Source organism: Oncorhynchus nerka, linkage group LG9a (assembly GCF_034236695.1).
Source record: "Oncorhynchus nerka isolate Pitt River linkage group LG9a, Oner_Uvic_2.0, whole genome shotgun sequence".
Classification (NCBI taxonomy): domain Eukaryota; kingdom Metazoa; phylum Chordata; class Actinopteri; order Salmoniformes; family Salmonidae; genus Oncorhynchus; species Oncorhynchus nerka.
In genome coordinates this window covers 37,031,637-37,052,896 of record NC_088404.1, presented here as the reverse complement: position 1 = coordinate 37,052,896, position 21,260 = coordinate 37,031,637, and the positions used below count along the sequence as shown (strand labels likewise).

Genomic DNA, 21,260 nt, shown 5'->3' with positions numbered 1-21,260 from the left:
CCTGTAATTTATATTGATGATGGGACTGGCTGGCGTGGCGGTCTGGCAGGGAGCTTCCAGGGGTTTGATCACTCAGGCAGGAAAAGTGGAGAGAGATAAGATAGAGGGATGGGCTCTGTCTTTGGGCTCTCTGGGCTGAATGGATGGGGAGGGAGGTTTCTCCCTGAGTCTGCTCAGCTGAGACCACAGAGACACTCAACACTGTCTAGTCTGGCCCTGCAGGAGATGCAATAGGAGAGCCCAGTCTGACTGAAGTGATGGTAGTCAGGGTGTAGTTGTAGCTGGAGAGACATAAATAGTGCCCTAGTATAGCCAGCCTTAAACCACCATGTTGGGTGGAGCTACTGTATATCCACCTCATTATGACTACTTCAGCCAGAAGTACTAGAGCTCCTCTCCTAATCCACCAGATCTTCCATCACAGTGTCCGTGACCATTAACTGTCCTTTGAATCATTCCCTGTGCATTCACATCTTTTGACTCAGGACTATCGCCTCTTCCTGACTGCACTGCATATCAATCAGCGACTTGTTAAAGCGCTTTACTTTGATTTCTTGACACGGATCAGATTTGAATATTTCTAATTGAAATGAAAGTGTGCAGTCCAGTCTCTGCCCAGGGCTTTGAACCCAGACTCCTAAATCATGCTCTTTGATTTGAGGCCCCTTCCGGTGTAGAGGTGCTTAGCTCTGGTCTAATTAAGACAGCAGTGGGTTATCGGATAAATGGTCAAAGGACTCTGTTTTACCTTACAGAGGAGAAGAGGTTGAATATCAAACACACACACTTCAAACAAACACTCCATTCATCCCTCTGGCCAGGCAAATAGCTTAACATAACATCTACCTGACCTTAACGTTATTTTCAGAGACAGAGTTTATGTGACTGCTTCACTCAGGCAGGGCTGGCTAGAGGACCAGCTAGTGCAGGCCAAAGACCACTTTTTTGTGTTTTACAGGGAGTGATCTAACCCTGAGACAGTCAGTCCACTTTTACAGAGTATCCCTACGGTCTTCCCTCTCCACAAGTTTCATTGTGATGAACAGAGTGAGAGCATAACCTTCTAGAGCTCGACTCTCCCACATATACACACACAGATGGAGACATGTGCACGCACACACACACACACACACACACACACACACACACACACACACACACACACACACACACACACACACACACTACAGTTTTTTAGATGCATTTATGTTTTTGTATACATTTATGTCATATCTACAGTCTTCAACTGAACAGTTCTCTAGGAAACCATCATTTTTCAACATAAATATTGTGTGGCTTCAGGTAAGAGGCAGAGAATCTCTGAGATTGCCTACTGTTGGCATTTACATAGCATTCATAGCACCATGCTGTGTCACAAACCATTCCTGTATCTCTGTATTTATCTGATAGCATCTCTCTTTCAGAAATGCACAGCACTTGTAGTTAACCCAGCCTCTAAAGGTTTCAAACAAACCACATCCTTGTATTTTTTTAAGTTGCAAGCCTTGCAGAGAACAAAGAGGAGCTTCAGCAAACTGTCTGGCTGGGATATCAGAGCATGATTTCAGACAGTCATATGACTACATATCATTTCAATATCCTCTCTGCCATTATTAAAATATTCTCTCCAGTTCTACACACAAATAGGAAATAATGAAGAATTGCAATAATAAAGAAAAGTTGACTTGGGAAAATGTCAAAGCATGAGGTCATGTTGCTGTTGGAGGTCAATGTGTGATGAGAATATTACAGTACATACAGTAGTAATAAAAAAAACACAATCATGGAATCTCTTTTCATCCTAAGTATAAGGTATACTGATGTGTCTGATTTGAAAATAGGTGGTTTTATAAAAGCAGGCCAGTAGCTAATATGTTATGTTGTTGTATTCCATAGTTTTGCAATAATGTGGGCTAATGTCCATATTTCAATCATTTTGGTATTAATTTCAAACAACAAGTGGAATTCATGCTATCATATGGTTTGTACTCACAGGTATGTGTCTTCTTTGTTACTGAAATACCTGAAAAATAAAGGGAAACAGACTTGTTAGAACCACATTAAATCTGAAAATTGAGGACAGTCATACAATATCCCTGTGCCTATATAACGGGGGTCAGTGTGCTGCTAAAAGCTCAAAAGGTACCTCTTGGATGGCTCCATCCACAACATTTCAAGCTAGCTGTGGAGTGAGCTTATGTTACGTTCTTAACTACGTGACACCTAACTTAACACCTAACGCCACATGGCTGTGTTGCTATGTGACTGTGCTCCTGTGGCCCTGTGGTTCTCCTGTCTCTTGCCTAGGTCACAGAGATTATAGAGGTCCCATGCAGGCTCAGGGCAGTGGTGTGACTGGCCCACCTACAGCCCTCCTACTGAAAAACCCATAGCAACAACCCTGGCAAGGTTGCTCAAACCCCACGGACAGCATCCAGATCATGATTTATTTTGTATTCTTTTCTAGAATATAAATCTGCACAAACACTGTAATGCCCCCATGTGTGACCTCACAGGGCCTATAGTCTGTACATGAGTAAGTCTGTTCCCCAGAGCGGAAGACAGGACGGCGGCGCTGTGACTTCACTCTGCGTCAGACCTGTGTTTCTGAGGGTGAGGCAGAGAGGGAGCGGTACTGGCAGTCCTCAGCCTTCCCCCCTTCGGGTGTCAACTCATCGGATGAGCCTCCCTGGCTCCAGCTTTGTCTCCGGCTGCAGCCCCTCTCGTCTGCAGCGTGGGCTTAATGCCCTGAGAGTCCGACGAGGGCCAGCGCACAGCCAACCATGGGCCCCAGCGGGCTCCGATGCTCATGCTTTGCAGGGCGAAAGAACACTAATAGATCCCACTTGTCATGCGGAAGCAATGGCTAATTTTTCTACAGCTTGCATCTGAAACTCAGGGGATGGCGGGCTGACATGATTCAATAATTCTCCGGCAACTGGCCGGAGATAACAATGTTTCAGACATGTTTGAGAGGAAACGAGTCAAAGAGCAACGAGGGGGAAAACAAATACTGTAAGCTTGTCAACTCTCTGTACACAGACACACATTGGATATCAGGTCCATTGAGCAGAAAGAGAGAGGGGAAACAGCAACCTAGAGGCCATGTCTCTGTGATCAGGCTAAAGCATTGTTCCAGTGCTCATGGCCAAAGTAATTGTCCAACTGAGTCATTACACAAGAATAAAAAACAATTGGTAATCCTCCTTTAATTCCAGGTCTCAATCAACTAAGGGTATTCAGTGTTTGCCTCAGAGGCCATGAGGGAGTGGTGGCGTCAAGGTGTTGTAAGAGCAGCCAGACTTAGACCTCTAAGACCATGTAAGGAACCTCTCTGGTTTCATGTTGGGGATATACAGTATCAGGGGCTTTTTCCTGGCTTCTCTTCAGATCTTACAAACTCTATTATAGACACATAAAACAGACATTTTGAGACTTTGTAAATCGGGCTCTGGTTATTGTTAGACATACGATACTAAAGCATGAGTTGTACTCCAGCTATTTCAATGAAAATGCACAACACAATTTCACACTTCGAATGTAAGGAAATTGGTGGAAAAAGCATGGCTGAGTCACATTCTTTCCATTAGATCACAATATTAAAGCAGCTCGCTGTTCTGTAAAAGTCTGAAATGTATCTCAACATTTTGCTTTCCCCAGAAAAAGCAATAGACCAGATACAACTAAAGAATGAACATTGTGAACCCTTAGATAAGGGGATTGTCACTCTCCAGAACATTGCTTGTAATAGTGGAAGTGGCCAAACTAAGAAGTACAGTAAGAGCAGATTTTGTTCTCTTTCAGTTCCTAATTCTCTGAATATGGCTGAGGTCCAGCAACTAGTAGTGGTCTGTGTGACTTAATCCCTGCTCTCCCTGTTTCTCCTTACACTGCACAAGTGGTTCTCAAACTGGGGGCTCGCGATAAGATTTTGGGGGGTCGCGAGTTTGAAACTGAATAACGAAAATACATATTTTAATAGGCTACATATACAATTTGCATTTTATATGTATACCTTTGCCTAATCTATCTGGTTATTAACATAGACCTACGTTATTGCACAAAATTATTCTCTCAATAAACATCTCATCTGTGCTTCAGAGCCAAAAAGTTGAGTGTCTTGACTGTTCATCAGCGTTGGTGTGCAAAGGCAGGTGAGCCCATATCCAGATTAGTGACCGAAAAGCACTGGTTTCATTTTATCCAGTTCTGCCTGCCAAGAACAGTATGTTTATATTATCCAAATAAAATACAGTTCAGCAATCTGCTACAGATGCATCTTTGCCAGAACCTGGCAATTGAATTGATAATTTTCACATTTCAGATATGCCTAGTCTGGGTCGCTACTGGATATATGTCTAAAGATGGCTGTAACATCGAAATACCTTCAGTACTTACGGGATGAAGATGTAACATATTCTGATGAATTTGTTACGATATTTGTGAGGGAGAAAAAGGCTACAGATAGACCATGCTTTCCAACCTCTGCTGTATACATGTAGGATATATGATCCTGCTTGATCTGGACTTTAGAGAAATGACATATCCGTAGTTGATATTGGTTGCTAACATAAATGACTTTCAGCTCAAAATGCAGGTGTAAAACAGAGGTAATTTCTATATATTGCATTCTGAAAATGCATCACCGTTTATGGCTGTAGACAGGCTACATTTGCATAACAATTGTGCATTTGCGTGCACGGGAGTTGGGAGCTTTGACACTCCTTTTTAGGGGTCGCGGGTCAAAAAGTTTGAAACAATTGCACTAAAACATACCACACTACACTACATTATACTACCATACATTATACAGTACTACCCTACACTACACTACTTCATACATTACACACCTACATTACACTATCCTGTCCTATACTACACTACATTACATTATCCTACCCTACGCTACTCCACATTATAAACTGGGTGGGTCGAGCCCTGAATGCTGATTGGCTGACAGCAGTGGTATATCAGAATGCATATCACGGGTATGACCAAACATGTATTTTAACTGCTCTAATTATGTTGGCAACCAGTTTATAATAGCAATACGGCACCTCAGGGGTTTGTGGTATATGGGCAATATCCAGGCACTCCGCTTTAAGTCGTGCATAAGAACAGCCCTTAGCCGTTGTATATTGGCCATAAACCACGCACCCTCATGTCTTATTGCTTAATTAAACTACACTACATTATACTACATTACACTACATTACATTATACCTAACTACATTATACAATACTACATTATACTAGACTACAATATGCTACATTATACAACATTACACTATATTACTCTACATTACACTACCCTACAGTCCTCTACACTACATTACACTACATTATATTACACAAAATTATACTACACAACATCATACTACATTACATTAAACTACACTACATTATATTACACTTTGCTACACTACACTAAATTATATGGCACTACATTATACTACACTACATTACACTACATATATTACACTACACTACATTATACTATACTACATTATATTACTCTACACTACATTATACTGCACTACAATACATTACATTACACTACACTACATTATATTACTTGTACACTACATTATACTACACGACATTACACTACACTATACTACACCACACTATACTACACCACATTATACTACACAACATTACACAACACTACATTATAATACACAACAATATACTACACTACATTATACTACTACACTACATTATACTACACTACATTATATTACACTGCACTACATTATAATACAGAACATTATACTACACTACATTAATTTACAATACACTACATTACACTACACTACACTACATTATACTACATCACATTATATTACATTACACTAAACAACATTACATTATACTACACTACCATATACTACACTACATAATTGTAAAAAAAAAAATATTTAACCTTTATTTAACCAGGTAGGCCAGTTGAGAACAAGTCCTCATTTACAACCTCATTTACAACCTGGCCAAGATGAAGCAAAGCAGTGCGACACAAACAGCACAGAGTTATACATGGGATAAACAAACGTACAGTAAATAACACAATATAAAGATCTATATACAGTGTGTGCAAATGTAGTAAGATTAGGGAGGTAAGGCAACAAATAGGCCATAGTGGTAAAACAATTACAATTTAGCAATTCAACACTGGAGTGATAGATGTGCAGAAGATGAATGTGCAAGTAGAGATACTGGGGTGCAAAGGAGCTAAAAAAGAAACAACAATATGGGGATGAGGTAGTTGGGTGGGCTATTTACAGATGAGCTGTGTACAGGTGCAATGATCGGTAAGCTGCTCTGACAGCTGATGTTTAAAGTTAGTGAGGGAGATATAAGACTCAAGCTTCAGTGATTTTTGCAATCGGTTCCAGTCATTGACAGCAGAGAACTGGAAGGAAAGATGGCAAAAGTAGGAGTTGACTTTGGGGATGACCAGTGAAATATATCTGCTGGAGCACGTGCTACGGATGGGTGCTGCTATGGTGACCAGTGAGCTGAGATAAGGCGGGGCTTTACCTAGCAAAGACTTATAGATGACCTGGAGCCGGTGGGTTTGGAGACGAATATGAAGCGAGGGCCAGCCAACGAGAGCATACAGGTTCTAGTGGCGGGTAGTATTTGGGGCTTTGGTGACAAAACGGATGGCACTGTGATAGACTACATCCAATTTGCTGAGTAGAGTGTTAGAGGCTATTTTGTAAATCGCCGAAGTCAAGGATCAGTAGGATAGTCAGTTTTACAAGTGTATTTTTGGCAGCATGAGTGAAGGATGCTTTATATTACACTACACTACACTAGATTACATTATACTACACTACAGTACAATACACAACATTATACTTCCCTACACAACATTATACTACGCTACCCTATACTACACGAAAATACACTAAACTCCATTATATTATATTACACTACACTATATTATATTACACTACACTACCATACACTACATTATACTACAATACATTACATGGCAGTACACTACATTATACTCCCCTACACAACATTAATACTACACTAACCTACACTACACTACATTATATTACACTACATTAAATTACATTACATTACACTACATTATACTATACTACACTACATTATATTGCACTAAACTAAATTATATTATACTACACTACATTATACTGCACTACATTACATTACACTACCCTACATTATACTACAATATTACACTACACTACCCTACCCTACACTACCCTACAATGCACTGCACTACTATGCACTGCACTACACTACACTATATGTCAGTCCCATCTGAATCCTGCTGGCTCAGTCCTATAAGCTATCAGTCTTCCATCTTCCCCAAATCACAAACAGCCATTATGTCAATGTCACTAAGAGATATGAAAATCGTTACACCAAAGATTTACTTGGACATAGAGGAGGAAATCATTACTGTCAAAACAGTTACAGGCTTGCTTAGAAAAATTGCCTGTTGCTAGGTAGGGGAGGGGAGAGGAGGAAGGGGTGGAAAGCTTGCCCACTTCCTCTATATGTCATTCAGAGCACTCTGATTGGAGGTGGCAAGGGGGAAGGGGCCACAGAGCCAATGAGTGAATCAGGCTGTGGGAGGGAGGGTGGGGCTGGGCTCTGGGCACTGACATTGGTGATGCCTGCCAGTGTATGTCTACTCTACTGGATGGCAGGTTCAGAGGTTACTTTGTAGGTGAGACTCTCCTTGGCAGACAGACAATCTAACACAACAAGCTTGCCGTTAAAAGACCAAAGTAGGGTGTATACAAATCAATGGCCATTACATTGATGTTCCCTTTAGCCAATACATTTTATTAGCGTTTCATTTTGTTAAATGAAACTTCCCTCATTTGACTACTGAATTTTCTAGTAGAGATTACCATTTGTCACAATGGAAGGAGGGGACAGCTGTCACCTGGAAGTCTTTGATCATTCTGATACCACCTCAGAGTGGTAAACATTCACAGCACACATTCTGCTCCTCAACATGTTCTCTCCAGTCTCTTCTCATGAGAATCGTCCCCTCATCAAATCTGAAAGGAGACTGTGTGCAGACGGCTGGAGGTTAACCTCCACCACATCTATCTGCAGGGGGGCACACATCCTGTAAACATGCCACTGAAGCAGGAGTGAAGCGGGCAGGGGAGCAGGCTGGGGCCAGGCATCGGAGTGGTGCTTCTCCAGCACTGCAGCTCAAAGTGACAGCACTGTAATGAAGTCTGAGGCACGCGACAGGCCGTACGTCATAATTTCAGGTTCCTTAAAGCTTGACAGGGAATGATTATCATGGATGGTTATTGTCACCCTCCCTCCCTGGGAGACGCCGGTGCGCTCAGGGGTTGTTGCACCGTGACATTCAAAGTTACAGTCTCCTTCATATAATGGAGCTGTCCTCTCAGCACGCTAATGGGAGCGATTCATTTAACCTGTGCCAGAAACACACAGACGAGGAAGTTCCTAATGCGAGGCCCCTCCCGTGGGGACGTCACACTCTCCCCCTGGCTGCTCCCTGCCTTCCTGCTGCTTGATTCATTGACTGGAGCTCCTCACTTATCATCATTCACTGCTCAGTCTGGGGAGACATGGAGACACTCTTCCTCCAGTCCGCTTCCCGCTCCGCTCTGCTCAGCACGCCTACGCTCCACGCCCAACACGCACAAGGACACAGCCAGCACGGATCAGACCAGGCCAAACCAGCACAGCAGTCACAGATACAGGGGGCCCCACACACTGGTGTCAGGTAGGGAGTAGCTGTATTCTCCTGGAATCATGGGCTATTGGATACAGGTATTCAAAGCCCATCAGAGTCCATTACTAGGGCCCTCTTATCTAATACACATTGAAACTGTAGATACCATTCACTTTCAAAGTAGTTTACTTCCATACAGAGAAAAGAGTACAATATACTGATTTGAGTTCCCAATACAATGAATAATTACATACCATACACAATATGCTGTAATAGCTCAATTAGGGAGATCAGTGCAGTGTTCTAACTTTGGCAGTCTTTAGGAAGGCTAAGTTTCATACACAAAGTAATTCCAATAAGCGTCCCTTCTGCAGTGACACACTTAGCCTTATTATACTGGTATAAACTATAAATGCAAAAATGTAATGATTAAAAAAGCATAATGATTCTAATCAGCTGCCCCCTAATATACTAAAACACTTAATCCATGGAGAGGCCAACTATCTGGGGAGGCGTAAGAGAAAAATGACTTCTCTGTCTCTAGGCGCTGTTATTTCTGGTCATTTCTAATTGGTTTTAACTAAAAGCAACCACTCAGAGAACTCAACAGGTTATTCCAATGCATCACTATGGAATTATCTGCAAATAGAAGATTTACATCCAAATTAGTTTTAGAGGACACCACAATTGTCTTTCAAGAGAAGAGAGGAAAAAGAGGGAGAAAAAAACAAGCCTATATTTCTCCATATATTTCTCTTTAATATATTTCTCTAAGCCCGGATATCTGAAATGATCAGTGACCCACTGATCACCAGATAGAGCCCTTGCAGACTCTTCTCTCTCTACAGTATTTTTGCCAGACTCCTGTACAGTTCTCCCCCAGGGTAGTTCTGCTTTATTGGTCCTGTGAGTCTCCAGGTGAACCCTCAGTGCTGTGTGTTTGGAGCTGTGTGGTGGCTCGTGAATTATACATAGTGGCAGAGGAATAGACGTGGCCCAGGAGGGCCACGGGAACAGCAGGCATGGCTGGGAGGCAGATTGAACACTCTGACAGAATTTTAATTGTACCGCAGGGAGTGGAGCGATAAGCGCTATTGTTATTGGTGAGAAGCCGCAGCCCAGGTTCCCTCAGCTGAGTGCTTAAACAAATGGTGAGCGTCGCCAAACAGTCCCGTAACGCTGCCGCAACGTTCCCGGACTTATAACGAGGGATCGCGTGGCAATTTTGTTGGAGGCCATCGTGTGGAGGAAGGTTCAGAACATCGACGCAATATTAATATTTACAATGATAGTAAATAAGTTGTGAATATTTAAGACCGCAGCTGACTGCCAGGTAATGTTTCCTAACACTCTCAGGGGAACAATAAAGGTGAGCAGTTTCAAGAAAAGGATACTTGAAGATTTAAAAAAAATAATCCAATCAAATCAAATCAAATGTTATTCGGTCGCATACACATATCTAGTAGATGTTATTGCGGGTGTAGCGAAATGCTTTTAAAAATGAACAACTTCCTTTTCATAAAAAAAAAAAAGTCTGGCATTTTGTTCAATGTTTCTGTGTGATGCTCTGTTGAGTGGTGCAGGGGAAAAGCCAAACGACAGTGTTTCTCCTGCTTTGAAATGCTTTTCTTTGATCCTGCCTGTAATGTAACTCCCCTCTGAGAGCTGGTCTCTGGAGACCGGCGGATACAGGAAGCCCCTCAGCGCTGGTCAAAGTGAGGCCAGGGGCACAACACAGGCAGGCTTCTCTGTGTTTGGACTATCTGAGCAGGCAGTTCCCAGCTCTCAGTAATCTCCCTGGGATCCAGCCTGAACCACATATGAAACCCAATACCATCTCAGCCTGAACCATAAATATAGCCCTTCCAGACCACCCTGATGCACTGTACTGTACACCAGCCTGCACTGACCACTACAGGATGCGTTAATAGGCTCACACAAAACAACACAGTTGGACTCCATGGATTCTGGAGTACATACTTCCTCGCAAGGATAAAAATAATATCTATGACAAAAAAACATTACAGTAGTAAATGTATGCTTTTATTTATCGAATGATATGGCGTATCTCAAGTGCTCGCCAAGGGTCACCCAGAGCAGAAGCCAGAGCAGAACTAACCTAACGTAGCAGATATTGAAACTACATACTGGTCTTGATGAGAAGAAAATAAATATTGGGGAGGTTCTCTTCTGCACTGCTCAACCAATCCAGTAAATGTGGAGGAAGAGTTACGATGGAGTGTTGCCGCAACATCCGGTGGATCGTGAATTATACATGACCCGGGAGAGTCTAGAGCAGAACTGGACATGAGAGAGGAAACAGAATGTCCGTCAGTCTGAGGGTTAGAGGCTGTGACCTCTGACCTAGGTTCATAAAATGAATTCCTGCTAGAATGTACTTTCTTTCTGTGAAACACACACAGTACAATCATTTCTTCAGCCTTTTAACAGGAATACCTAGAATAGGAAGACCTTGAGATCGTTGAGAGAATGGAACTGAACGGTGGCCAGAAAAGTTAAGCGAGCAAAGGGCTCACACTTCTCGCTATAGCCAATCTCCTCCCATTCTAACCGGAAAGGAAAGTCAACATGCTTACACATTCCTGCATCACCTCAGAAAGGTTACAGAAGGAAGTTCTCCCAGGTTCAAGCTGAGACCCAGAAAACCCAACCGTTCCCTGAGGATAAGACCTTATTAATTCAGAAGTTCAGAATGAACTGAATCCTACACATGTAGCAATGTAATACATATATTTTATTCATACTGGAGTTAATCATATCGCAGTCATTAAATGTCAAACTTGCAATACTAGATCATTTTTTGCAATGTGCTCCCTTGGGCTAACCTATTCAGTAGGCCTAGAAAAATAACTAACAAAGGAGATAAAGCTCTCCGATCACCCTTTTCAAAGCTCTGGGTTCTTCTCTGTGTGGTCTGCTGTTATTGTACATGTGCAGCACTAAGGATGTCTCGCCACACAGACATCTCTACAGGAAACCACAAAAGCAGTTCACATGCTATTAGACTGTGTTTCCCAGAGGTCTATATCACTATCACAGATATCATGCTGCTAGACTGCGTTTCCCAGAGGTCTATATCACTATCACAGATATCATGCTGCTAGTGAGGTGCTCATCAGACTGACCTGTCACAATCCTGATAAGAATCTAGTCTCTGGACTTCTCACCTGTCATGTCTAACATGTTTTATCTTCAATTCTACCCCTGCAAAACTCTTTCCATCCAATTTTTACAAGTCAAGATAGGCCTACAGGACTATATTTATAACATGTTGTACACAAAGGAACTGATGTGTGCACTGATAGTCTGTCCCATGACAAGTAGTTAACAGAGCTGTCCAGCAGGTACCTATTTCAAAATGACACATTAAGGAGGCAAAGAAAACCACTGAAGATTTTTCAAAACGACATACATGTCATACAATCACTCTTATCTACATTCGTGGCCAAAAGTTTTGAGAATGACACAAATATTCATTTTCACAAAGTCTGCTGCCTGAGTTTGTATGATGGCAATTTGCATATACTCCAGAATGTTATGAAGGGTGATCAGATGAATTACAATTAATTGCAAAGTCCCTCTTTGCCATGCAAATGAACTGAATCCTCAAAAACATTTCCATTGCATTTCAGCCCTGCCACAAAAGGACCAGCTGACATCATGCCAGTGATTCTCTCGTTAACACAGGTGTGAGTGTTGACAAAGACAAGGCTGGAGATCACTCTGTCATGCTGATTGAGTTTGAATAACAGACTGGAAGCTTCAAAAGGAGGGTGGTGCTTGTTCTTCCTCTGTCAACCATGGTTACCTCCAAGGAAACACGTGCCGTCATCATTGCTTTGCACAAAAAGGTTTTCACAGCCAAGGATATTGCTGCCAGTAAGATTGCACCTAAATCAACCATTTATCAGATCATCAAGAATTTCAAGAAGAGCAGTTCAATTGTTGTGAAGAAGGCTTCAGGGCGCCCAAGAAAGTCCAGCAAGCGCCAGGACCATCTCCTATAGTTGATTCAGCTGCGGGATCGGGGCACCACCAGTACAGAGCTTGCTCAGGAATGGCTGCAGGCAGGTGTGAGTGCATCTGCACGCACAGTGAGGCGAAGACTTTTGGCGGATGGCCTGGTGTCAAGAAGGGCAGCAAAGAAGCTACTTCTCTCCAGGAAAAACATCAGGGACAGATTGATATTCTGCAAAAGGTACAAGGATTAGACTGCTGAGGACTGGGGTAAAGTCATTTTCTCTGACGAATACCCTTTCCGATTGTTTGGGGCATCCGTAAAAAGCTTGTCCGGAGAAGACAAAGTGAGTGCATCCATCAGTCCTGTGTCATGTCAACAATAAAGCATCCTGAGACCATTCATGTGTGGGGTTGCTTCTCAGCCAAGGAGTTGGCTCACTCACAATTTTGCCTAAAAACACAACACATACTCCGAGAGCAACACCTCCCAACCATCCAGGAAAAGTTTGGTGACGAACAATGCCTTTTCCAGCATGATGAAGCAACTTGCCATAAGGCAAAAGTGATAACTAAGTGGCTCGGGGAACAAAACATTGATATTTTGGGTCCATGGCCAGGAAACTCCCCAGACCTTAATCCCATTGAGAACTTGTGGTCAACCCTCAAGAGGCGGGTGGACAAACAAAACCCCACAAATTCTGACAAACTACAAGCTTTGATTATGCAAGAATGGGCTGCCATCAGTCAGGATGTGGCCCAGAAGTTAATTGACTGCATGCCAGGGCGGTCTTGAAAATGAATTCTCAACACTGCAAATATTGACTCTTTGCATCAACTTCATGTAACTGTCAATAAAAGTCTTTGACACTTATGAAATGCTTGTAATTATACTTCAGTATTCCATAGTAACATCTGACAAAAATACCTCAAGACACTGAAGCAGCAAACTCTGTGAGAATTAATATTTGTGTCATTATCAACACTTTTGGCCACGACTGTAGTATAGGGTAGGTCATGTGGAGGAACTCTGGTCCATAAGTATAAATGCTGAGCAAATAGGCACGTGTCTACTGAGTCCATTGAGAAGCTTCTTGTTACTTATGTGTCCTCCCAGGTCTCAGAAGAGTGGATGGAAGTGTGTGCTGATAAGGACTTGTGTGTAATTGTTCAGAAGGGAGAGAGCTGGCCAATAATGCAAACTGGCCTTCTGAAGCCTCCCATGTAATAATATATCCTGGGAGATGAATTACATGGCCGTCAATACTCTAATTAATATCCTGCTCTTATTGAACACTCTCTGCTGCTTCAAACAGGGAGAGGCAGCAGCGTGAGAGTTGTCTGAAGGTTTGTGAGCAGCACTGGAGAAGAGAGAGAGAGAAAGAGAAAGACAGAGAGAAAGACGGAGAGACAGGGCGAGAGAGAGAGAGAAATAGAGCAAGAGAGAGAGAAAAATAGAGCGAGAGAGAGAGAATGAAAACAACAGCAGATGTAAGCTCACTACACTTGCTGCTACAGCAAATCACTGCAGTCATGGCTGGCATTTAGTGCGCCATCTATTTTTCATGTATTTCATAATTAAAACCTGCGCGTTCTGCAAGCTCTCCATGTTCCATCCAGATCAAAGGTAGTCCTATTAACAGGGAGTTCATCACAGGAGCCACTCTTCCATTTCCAGGCAACAGAGCCGTGCTTAAAGCACAAATATCCTGTAATTACACACGTGTGATAAGGGAAAGCTATGGAGCTGGACTATGATTAATACAACACAGATCACAGTTCCCTCTCTGTTTTTCAAAGCTACCACAACATAGGACTTTACACACACGACTACTTTATTAACCATCCAGAGCTGGATGAAAGACTGAATACATATTTCACACTGCTACAGTAGCGGTGGTGTAGATGAATGCTGCTTCAGTGTGCTGCGTCTTTACCATGCAAATCTAATGAGAGGACGGGACTGTAGAAAGTCACACACAGCAGAGACGAGACACAGCACTTCCTTACTGTGAGGAGAGGGGAAGTTAGCCTCTTTCCAATTGTGTAATCAACGGAATGGGCTGTGCTTATTTATTTGTCCCATTGACTCCTAAGTAACACAAAGCCCACAGGGCTTTCCGTCTGCCTGTGACACTCTTTCCACCACAGAGAATCAGCTGACTAACACAGGAACACAATCCCCTCTCCTGCAAAATGAAGCCTGCTCAGATTGGTGTTAGTCCTATAATAGTTACCATATTATAATAATAACTAGTAGTGATTTCAGTATCACTGTCATCATTTACAAATATTTCATGCTATCCATGCATATATATCACAGTGCAAACTGCTAAAATATGCCATGAACAACAAACAAACTATGGGTCACTTGACTACAGGTCATATGAGAACAATGCCATTATAAGGTCCTACAGTTCCTTCATTCCTACAATATCAGTCAAAAGTTTGGACACACCTACTCATTCAATTTTATTTTTTTACTATTTTCTACATTGTAAAACAACAGTGAAGACATCAAAACAATGGAATCATGTAGTAACCAAAAAAGTGTTAAACAAATCATCTGCTTGATGATAGCTTTGCACGCTCTTGGCATTCTCTCAACCATGAGGAATGCTTTTGCGGAGATCATCCGTTCACCTACTCTGCATCTCACAAAGATAGGGTGGTTGGAACCAAAAATCACAAATTTGGACTCATCAGACCAAAGTTCAGATTTCCACCGGTCTAATGTCCATCGCTCGTGTTTCTTGGCCCAAGCAAGTCTCTTCTTGTTATTGGTGTCCATTTTTTGTAGCAATTTGACCATGAAGGCCTGATTCAGGCTGTATCACATCCAGCCGTGATTGGGAGTCCCATAGGGCGGCGCACAATTGGCCCAGTGTCGTCTGGCTTTGGCCGGGGTAGGACATCATTGTAAGTATTAATTTGTTCTTAAAAAAACTTGCCTAGTTAAATAAAGGTAACGTTTTTATGTATTTCAAAAATATATATTTATGCAGTGTCCTCTGAACAGATGTTTCTGTTACTTGAACTATGTGAATACTTTATTTGGGCTGCAATTTCTGAGGCTGGTAACTCTAATGAACTTATCCTCTGCAGCAGAGGTAAATCTGGGTCTTCCTTTCCTGTGGCGGTCCTCATGAGAGCCAGTTTCGTCAAAATTCTTGACATTTTCCATATTGACTGACCTTCATGTTTTAAAGTAATGATGGACTGTTGTTTCTCTTTGATCATTTGAGCTGTTCTTTCTATAATATGGACTTGGTCTTTTACTAAATAGGGCTATATTCTGTATATCACCCCTACCTTGTCACAACACAACTGATTGGCTCAAACGCATTAAGGCGGCAAGAAATTACACAAATTATCTTTTGACAAGGCACTCCTGTTAATCGAAATGCATTCCAGGTGACTACCTCATGAAGCAGGTTGAGAGAATGCCAGGAGTGTGCAAAGCTGTCATCAAGACAAAGGGAGGCTACTTTGAAGAATCTCAAATATAAAATATATTTATTTAACACATGATTCAACAACGGGAAAGGGAGATACCTAGTCAGCATCACTGAATGCCTTCAACTGAAATGTGTCTTCCGCATTTAACCCAACCACTCTGAATCAGAGAGGTGCGCAATATGTGTTATTTCATAGTTTTGATGTCTTCACTATTGTTCTACAATTTAGAAAATAGTTTTAAAAAAAAAGAAAAACCCTGGAATGAGTAAGTGTGCCCAAACTTTTGACTTGTACTGTACGTCAGTAATTTAGTTGTTTATGCCTTCTAAATGAACCAGCCCCAGTGTGGAGCCCAATTAACCGTAGAACACAGCCAGCTACCTTCCTTTGGGCTGGCCAGGTCAACCACAGTTCACACCATTGTCCCACACTAACAACTGTAGAAGGTAACAGGAAGGGCTTCTGGTTTATTGAGTAGAATGACAATCCTAATATCCATGCACTGGCTTCCTCTGTAAGCAATGGAAACAGAGTGGCCGGAAGGCCAGTAACATAATATGTCAAAGGCCAGGGACAGTTACAGGACAGGTTACTGAGAGAACAGTAGCCAGATTGAGCATTAGCACCCAATATTTGGGACCGTCATCACACTGCCCCCCACCCCACATCAGATTGGACCAATACACATCAATGATGATGATGCTAGTCAGACAGACTTGACAGCAGGTCAACCTTTTAACCTTCCCAATGGTGTTTCAAACACTTCCTGGATTGCTGGCCCATGACAGCATTTCAGTCACACTGGACAATATTTTCTCATTCTTGTAGCAGATACAAGATGAATTGAATGTGCTCAAAGACACACTGACAGAGATGTGCCGCACAAGCATATGCATGAGTGTAAAAACAATATATGGACGCATGTGCACAAGCATGGGCTCATGAATGCATGCATACAGACATCACCCATCACATGCAGACAGCCTACATACACAAAGCACTTAAGTGAATGCAGAAAGCATAAGGGGACCGAAGTGAAACCTGGGACATGTCTACATTATAGCAGCTCTGGCCATACCATCTCAGCAATATATAAGAGTAGTAGCCATGGCGATCAGTAATAATTCATGACAAAGTCCATAAGCATTCCATTAGGTGCAAGCAGCTGTCATAAACATCTTAATTAATTTACAAAGCAAGCAACTAGGGAATTATGGCAACGTAGAAATCTGCTTCCTGCTGCCGCTCCATAGCACTGGAACAGATCGGGCTTTTACATTTTTAAACGTGCCTTTCATGTTCTCTAGAGCACGAAAAAGCCTTTGAACAGTCAGCTTGTTAGGAGATGCACCTAGCAGCCCAGTACCTTGGGGTCGTCCCACTATTCTTTTCATACAGTGACAGGAGGTTGTGGGTTCACTGTGCTACTCGGGCTCTACACAAGGGCTCTTTATTCCTCTCTTTCTGTGTCTGCTGTCCACCAGGATCCCTCTTCCCTTTCTTACTGTTGTTCACTGACTGCTGCTGTTTTCCCTTGTTTGCATTTTCCTGCTTAATCTTCTCCCTCTCCCCCCCCTCTTCCCTCTCCCTATCCCCTATCCCCCTACCCCTTCCCTCCCTCTCCCCCTCCCCTATCCCCCTCTCTCTTTCCCTCCCTCTCCCCCCTCTCACTCTTTCCCTCCCTCTCCCCCTCCCCTATCCCTCTCCCCCTCTCTCTCTTTCCCTCCCTCTCCCACTCTATCCTTCTTCAGATCCATATGATTTCAAGCCTGGGGAACAGGAATATCTGTTCTGTGTCTTGTTTCACATTAAGGGTCTCAGTGTGTTGGGAGAAATACAAGAGCTACAATCTATAGCAAGATTATGAAGTTCATACTGTCACTGTGTCAGTGTCCACTGTATGGAGGCATTTATTAAAGGTACAATGCAACCGTTTTTATCTGAATATCAAATAATTTCTGGGTAACAATTAAGTACCTTACAGCGATTGTTTTCAATTAAAATAGCTTCTTAGCAAAGAGCTATTTCTCAAGCAAGAATTTTGCTAAGACTGTCTGGGAGTGGTCTGAAAGGGGAGGAGAAAACTGAAAAGTAGCTCTTATTGGAAGAGAGGTTTGGAACTCTCTTTCTTATTGGTCAATTAACTAACTAACTGTCTGGTCTTTTTAAACAGCTCTTACACTATCAGAGTATTATTCCAACCTCATAGTGTGGAATTAATCTGGGCCTTTAACATTTTGGCAAATGTCTCATTTGTCTGTTGTTGTTTTTTTTCTCACTTAAAATGTCCTGTTCTCTTAATCTCCTATTAAGCTAGTCACAGGTTCACATTCTCAGTAAAACATTGGTCGCTGAAAATCTGAGCCATTTATTTTTTGTGTTAAGTGTGCCAGTGGGTAACATGCCTAATAAATAAAGAAAATTAGTCAGATTTCAAGACTAAAAACAATGATTTTAGATCCTCAAAACAACAGCTGCTTTTGTACAAATCATGTAAATGTCCTCCTGAGGATATCTGCAGGGACTGTCTGGGGAAAATGGCTACAGTGGTGTGTGTGTGCGTGCGTGTGTGCGTGGTGGGATGGGGAAAAAAAGTCCTCTTACCGGGAAAAAGGCTGGATTAGAATGGAAACTCTAATGTGTGTGTGGGGGGAGGGAGTTTAAGAGTTTAAGTGTTACCAAATTTCACATCAATATACTGACCAAAGAAATGAACCAACTAACAGAGATTCACGATGTCTATGGCTACCAATTGAACCCCATATTCTCCCCATGCAATGACTACTACTCATTTACATGCTGCAGTACATTTGGAGTAGTTTCCATACACTGGAGTTTGTTTACTCCTCATCATTTATTCATTCTCTATTCTGTATTAAGTTGGCTTCTACTATTTAGCGACTATCATTTCACTTCACAGGGATATTCAGAGCACTTTATGCTTTATTCAATTATTAGAACCCAATACAGTGGAAATGTTTTATATAACTCACTCATTACTATGCATTACTTCACATATACCCAATACCTCTGCATTGCTGGTTGCCATAGTTAGTCAAATTTGTGAAATAGACACATAAACAGATGGTTTCTGGGCCTGTCCTCTGGAGGAGTAGTGGCATGATGATGTGTGTGAGTGCGTGTTTTTTGGCTGTCTGTGTGTATGCCCGCCTCTCACGCCATCTCTTGACATGTTTTTGGGGGAAGGGCAGTTATATATTTTTTGTGCTGGGAGGCTGTCAAGATGGCTCAGCATCAGGCCCTGGCACAGTGACACACTGACCTACAACCACCAAGGAGAACTTAGCTTAGTCTGCATGAAAGAGGGAGAAATAAATAAGAACTATTGATTTGAGTAAGGGAAGCATTTTAAACAGCATTAGTCATCATGGCTGTGTGTGTGTCTGTGTGCGTGTGTACCTCACAGAGCTGCTGCTAGCTCTTTAATTATTTCTCAGGATCCAGACTAACTCAGCGCAGCACTGCGTGAAGAGTGCTTATTGATTTTGTCTGTGCAGACAGCCAGGACACACTTACTTCATGGCAACTCAGTGAGCAGGTGGCAGAAGGGGAAGACAGAGATGGTGCTTATCTTCTATCAGGTGTCAATGTGAGAGAGACACTACAGCTCCTTAGGTAAAGGAGATGAACTCTGCATCAGCGATATGCCACTCACACCATGAAGATGTGGGGGCGGGTGTTAGGGAGTGGGAGGGTCATGTGACTGATTTTTGTCACACTCATGAGTGGCATATGTTATGACAAACCACCAGACTCTAAGAAGTCCCTCCCATGGGAAGTCTATACCCTACCTGTGTAGAGAGTTTGAGAGAGGAAGAGAGGCCTGGGTACAGTTACAGACTGGCTTGTGATTGATCTCTGCAGTGTGAAGTTCCGTGTCAGTGCTAGTTGTTGTGGCAGACTGGGGCTTAAGTGGTCAGGCATGTTCTTCACACTGTAAAATTAGCTATTTCAATGTATTTCCTGCCCACAAAAACAACTTTCAGAATCAAAACACGATTTAAAACCAAAAACAACACAAAGCCACAATTGAACTGAGAGAAAAACCAATCCAACTTGCTTTGCTTGGTGGATTTAATTCACTGACTGTAGTAATGATGATGGGATATTATTTTTCTGCCTCAACCGACACGCAAATAAGAAATGTAAATATGTCTAAATGTTTAGAATAAACATGAGTGTGTTGACTACTGAGGCTTTGTGATTGTGGTTGTCTGGATGTTATAGAGCTGTCTGATAATCCTCTCAGAGCACTGACGTTCTAGAGTTGTGCTGTGCTATGGGCATATTGTTATTTTATGAGTGGAGCTGAACAGAGCCAGAGCCCTGTCTAAGCTGAGAGAGACAATTCCCTGCATGGCTACACAGTACACAGACATTGCATTTAGAAACAGAAACTTAACTAGATAACGGCTGCAGTGGTGAACCTACTAACTCTCCAATGCATGCCATCTCCATGTCTAGCCAGACTGCACGGAAAACCAGGGTTAAACATGCATTTGGTGGAGGGGAGATGGAGGGTTAGGCTCAGTGGAGACCTGGTGAGTGGAGTGCTGCTACTGTATGCCTCATCACGGCTGCCTCCTCTGCGCTGCACTTACATCATCTACACAACTAGCGAGGGGAGGCGAGAACGGCAGGGGGCAGAGCCACAGGGAGCTCACGTCCAATCGCATTTGGCCATGTGGAGAGACAAAAACGGCAGTATGAGAGGAGTGAGGAGCTCCAGCCGAAGCCATTTGTGATGGCTACGCGTTGAGACGCCTCTTCGACGCACTGCTAGACGAGGAGAGCGATAGCTAGCCCCGCACTATTTACAGAGCCAGGCTGAATGTAGATGCAGCAGAGACGAGGCATGGAGTGCCAGTACATTAGACGTGCACTGATCCAAGACCATGGCATGGTTATTTATTAATTAGCTGAGCTTAGCTAACTGCCTGCTTAGATGAGCTGCTAAACCCACTTGCATTTTACCCATGGTTGTAGCTTCAGCCCCAGTCCCAAGACAGCTACATTTTTTTGACGTAATGCAGGGCTTAATATAATATAGCCTAGTAGCTTTTTGTAATATAGTAGCTTTTTGTTCCTCAAATTG

General features: G+C 42.5%; 1 protein-coding gene across 1 annotated transcript in view; it reads right to left on the bottom strand.

Moving 5' to 3' along the window:
- Positions 1-21,260, bottom strand: part of LOC115134249 (nuclear receptor ROR-alpha A) — a 298,545-nt gene that overhangs the window by 109,215 nt on the left and 168,070 nt on the right. The window contains 1 exon segment of the mRNA XM_065022554.1: positions 1,994-2,023. Within this exon segment, the coding sequence (XP_064878626.1) occupies positions 1,994-2,023 (30 nt within the window).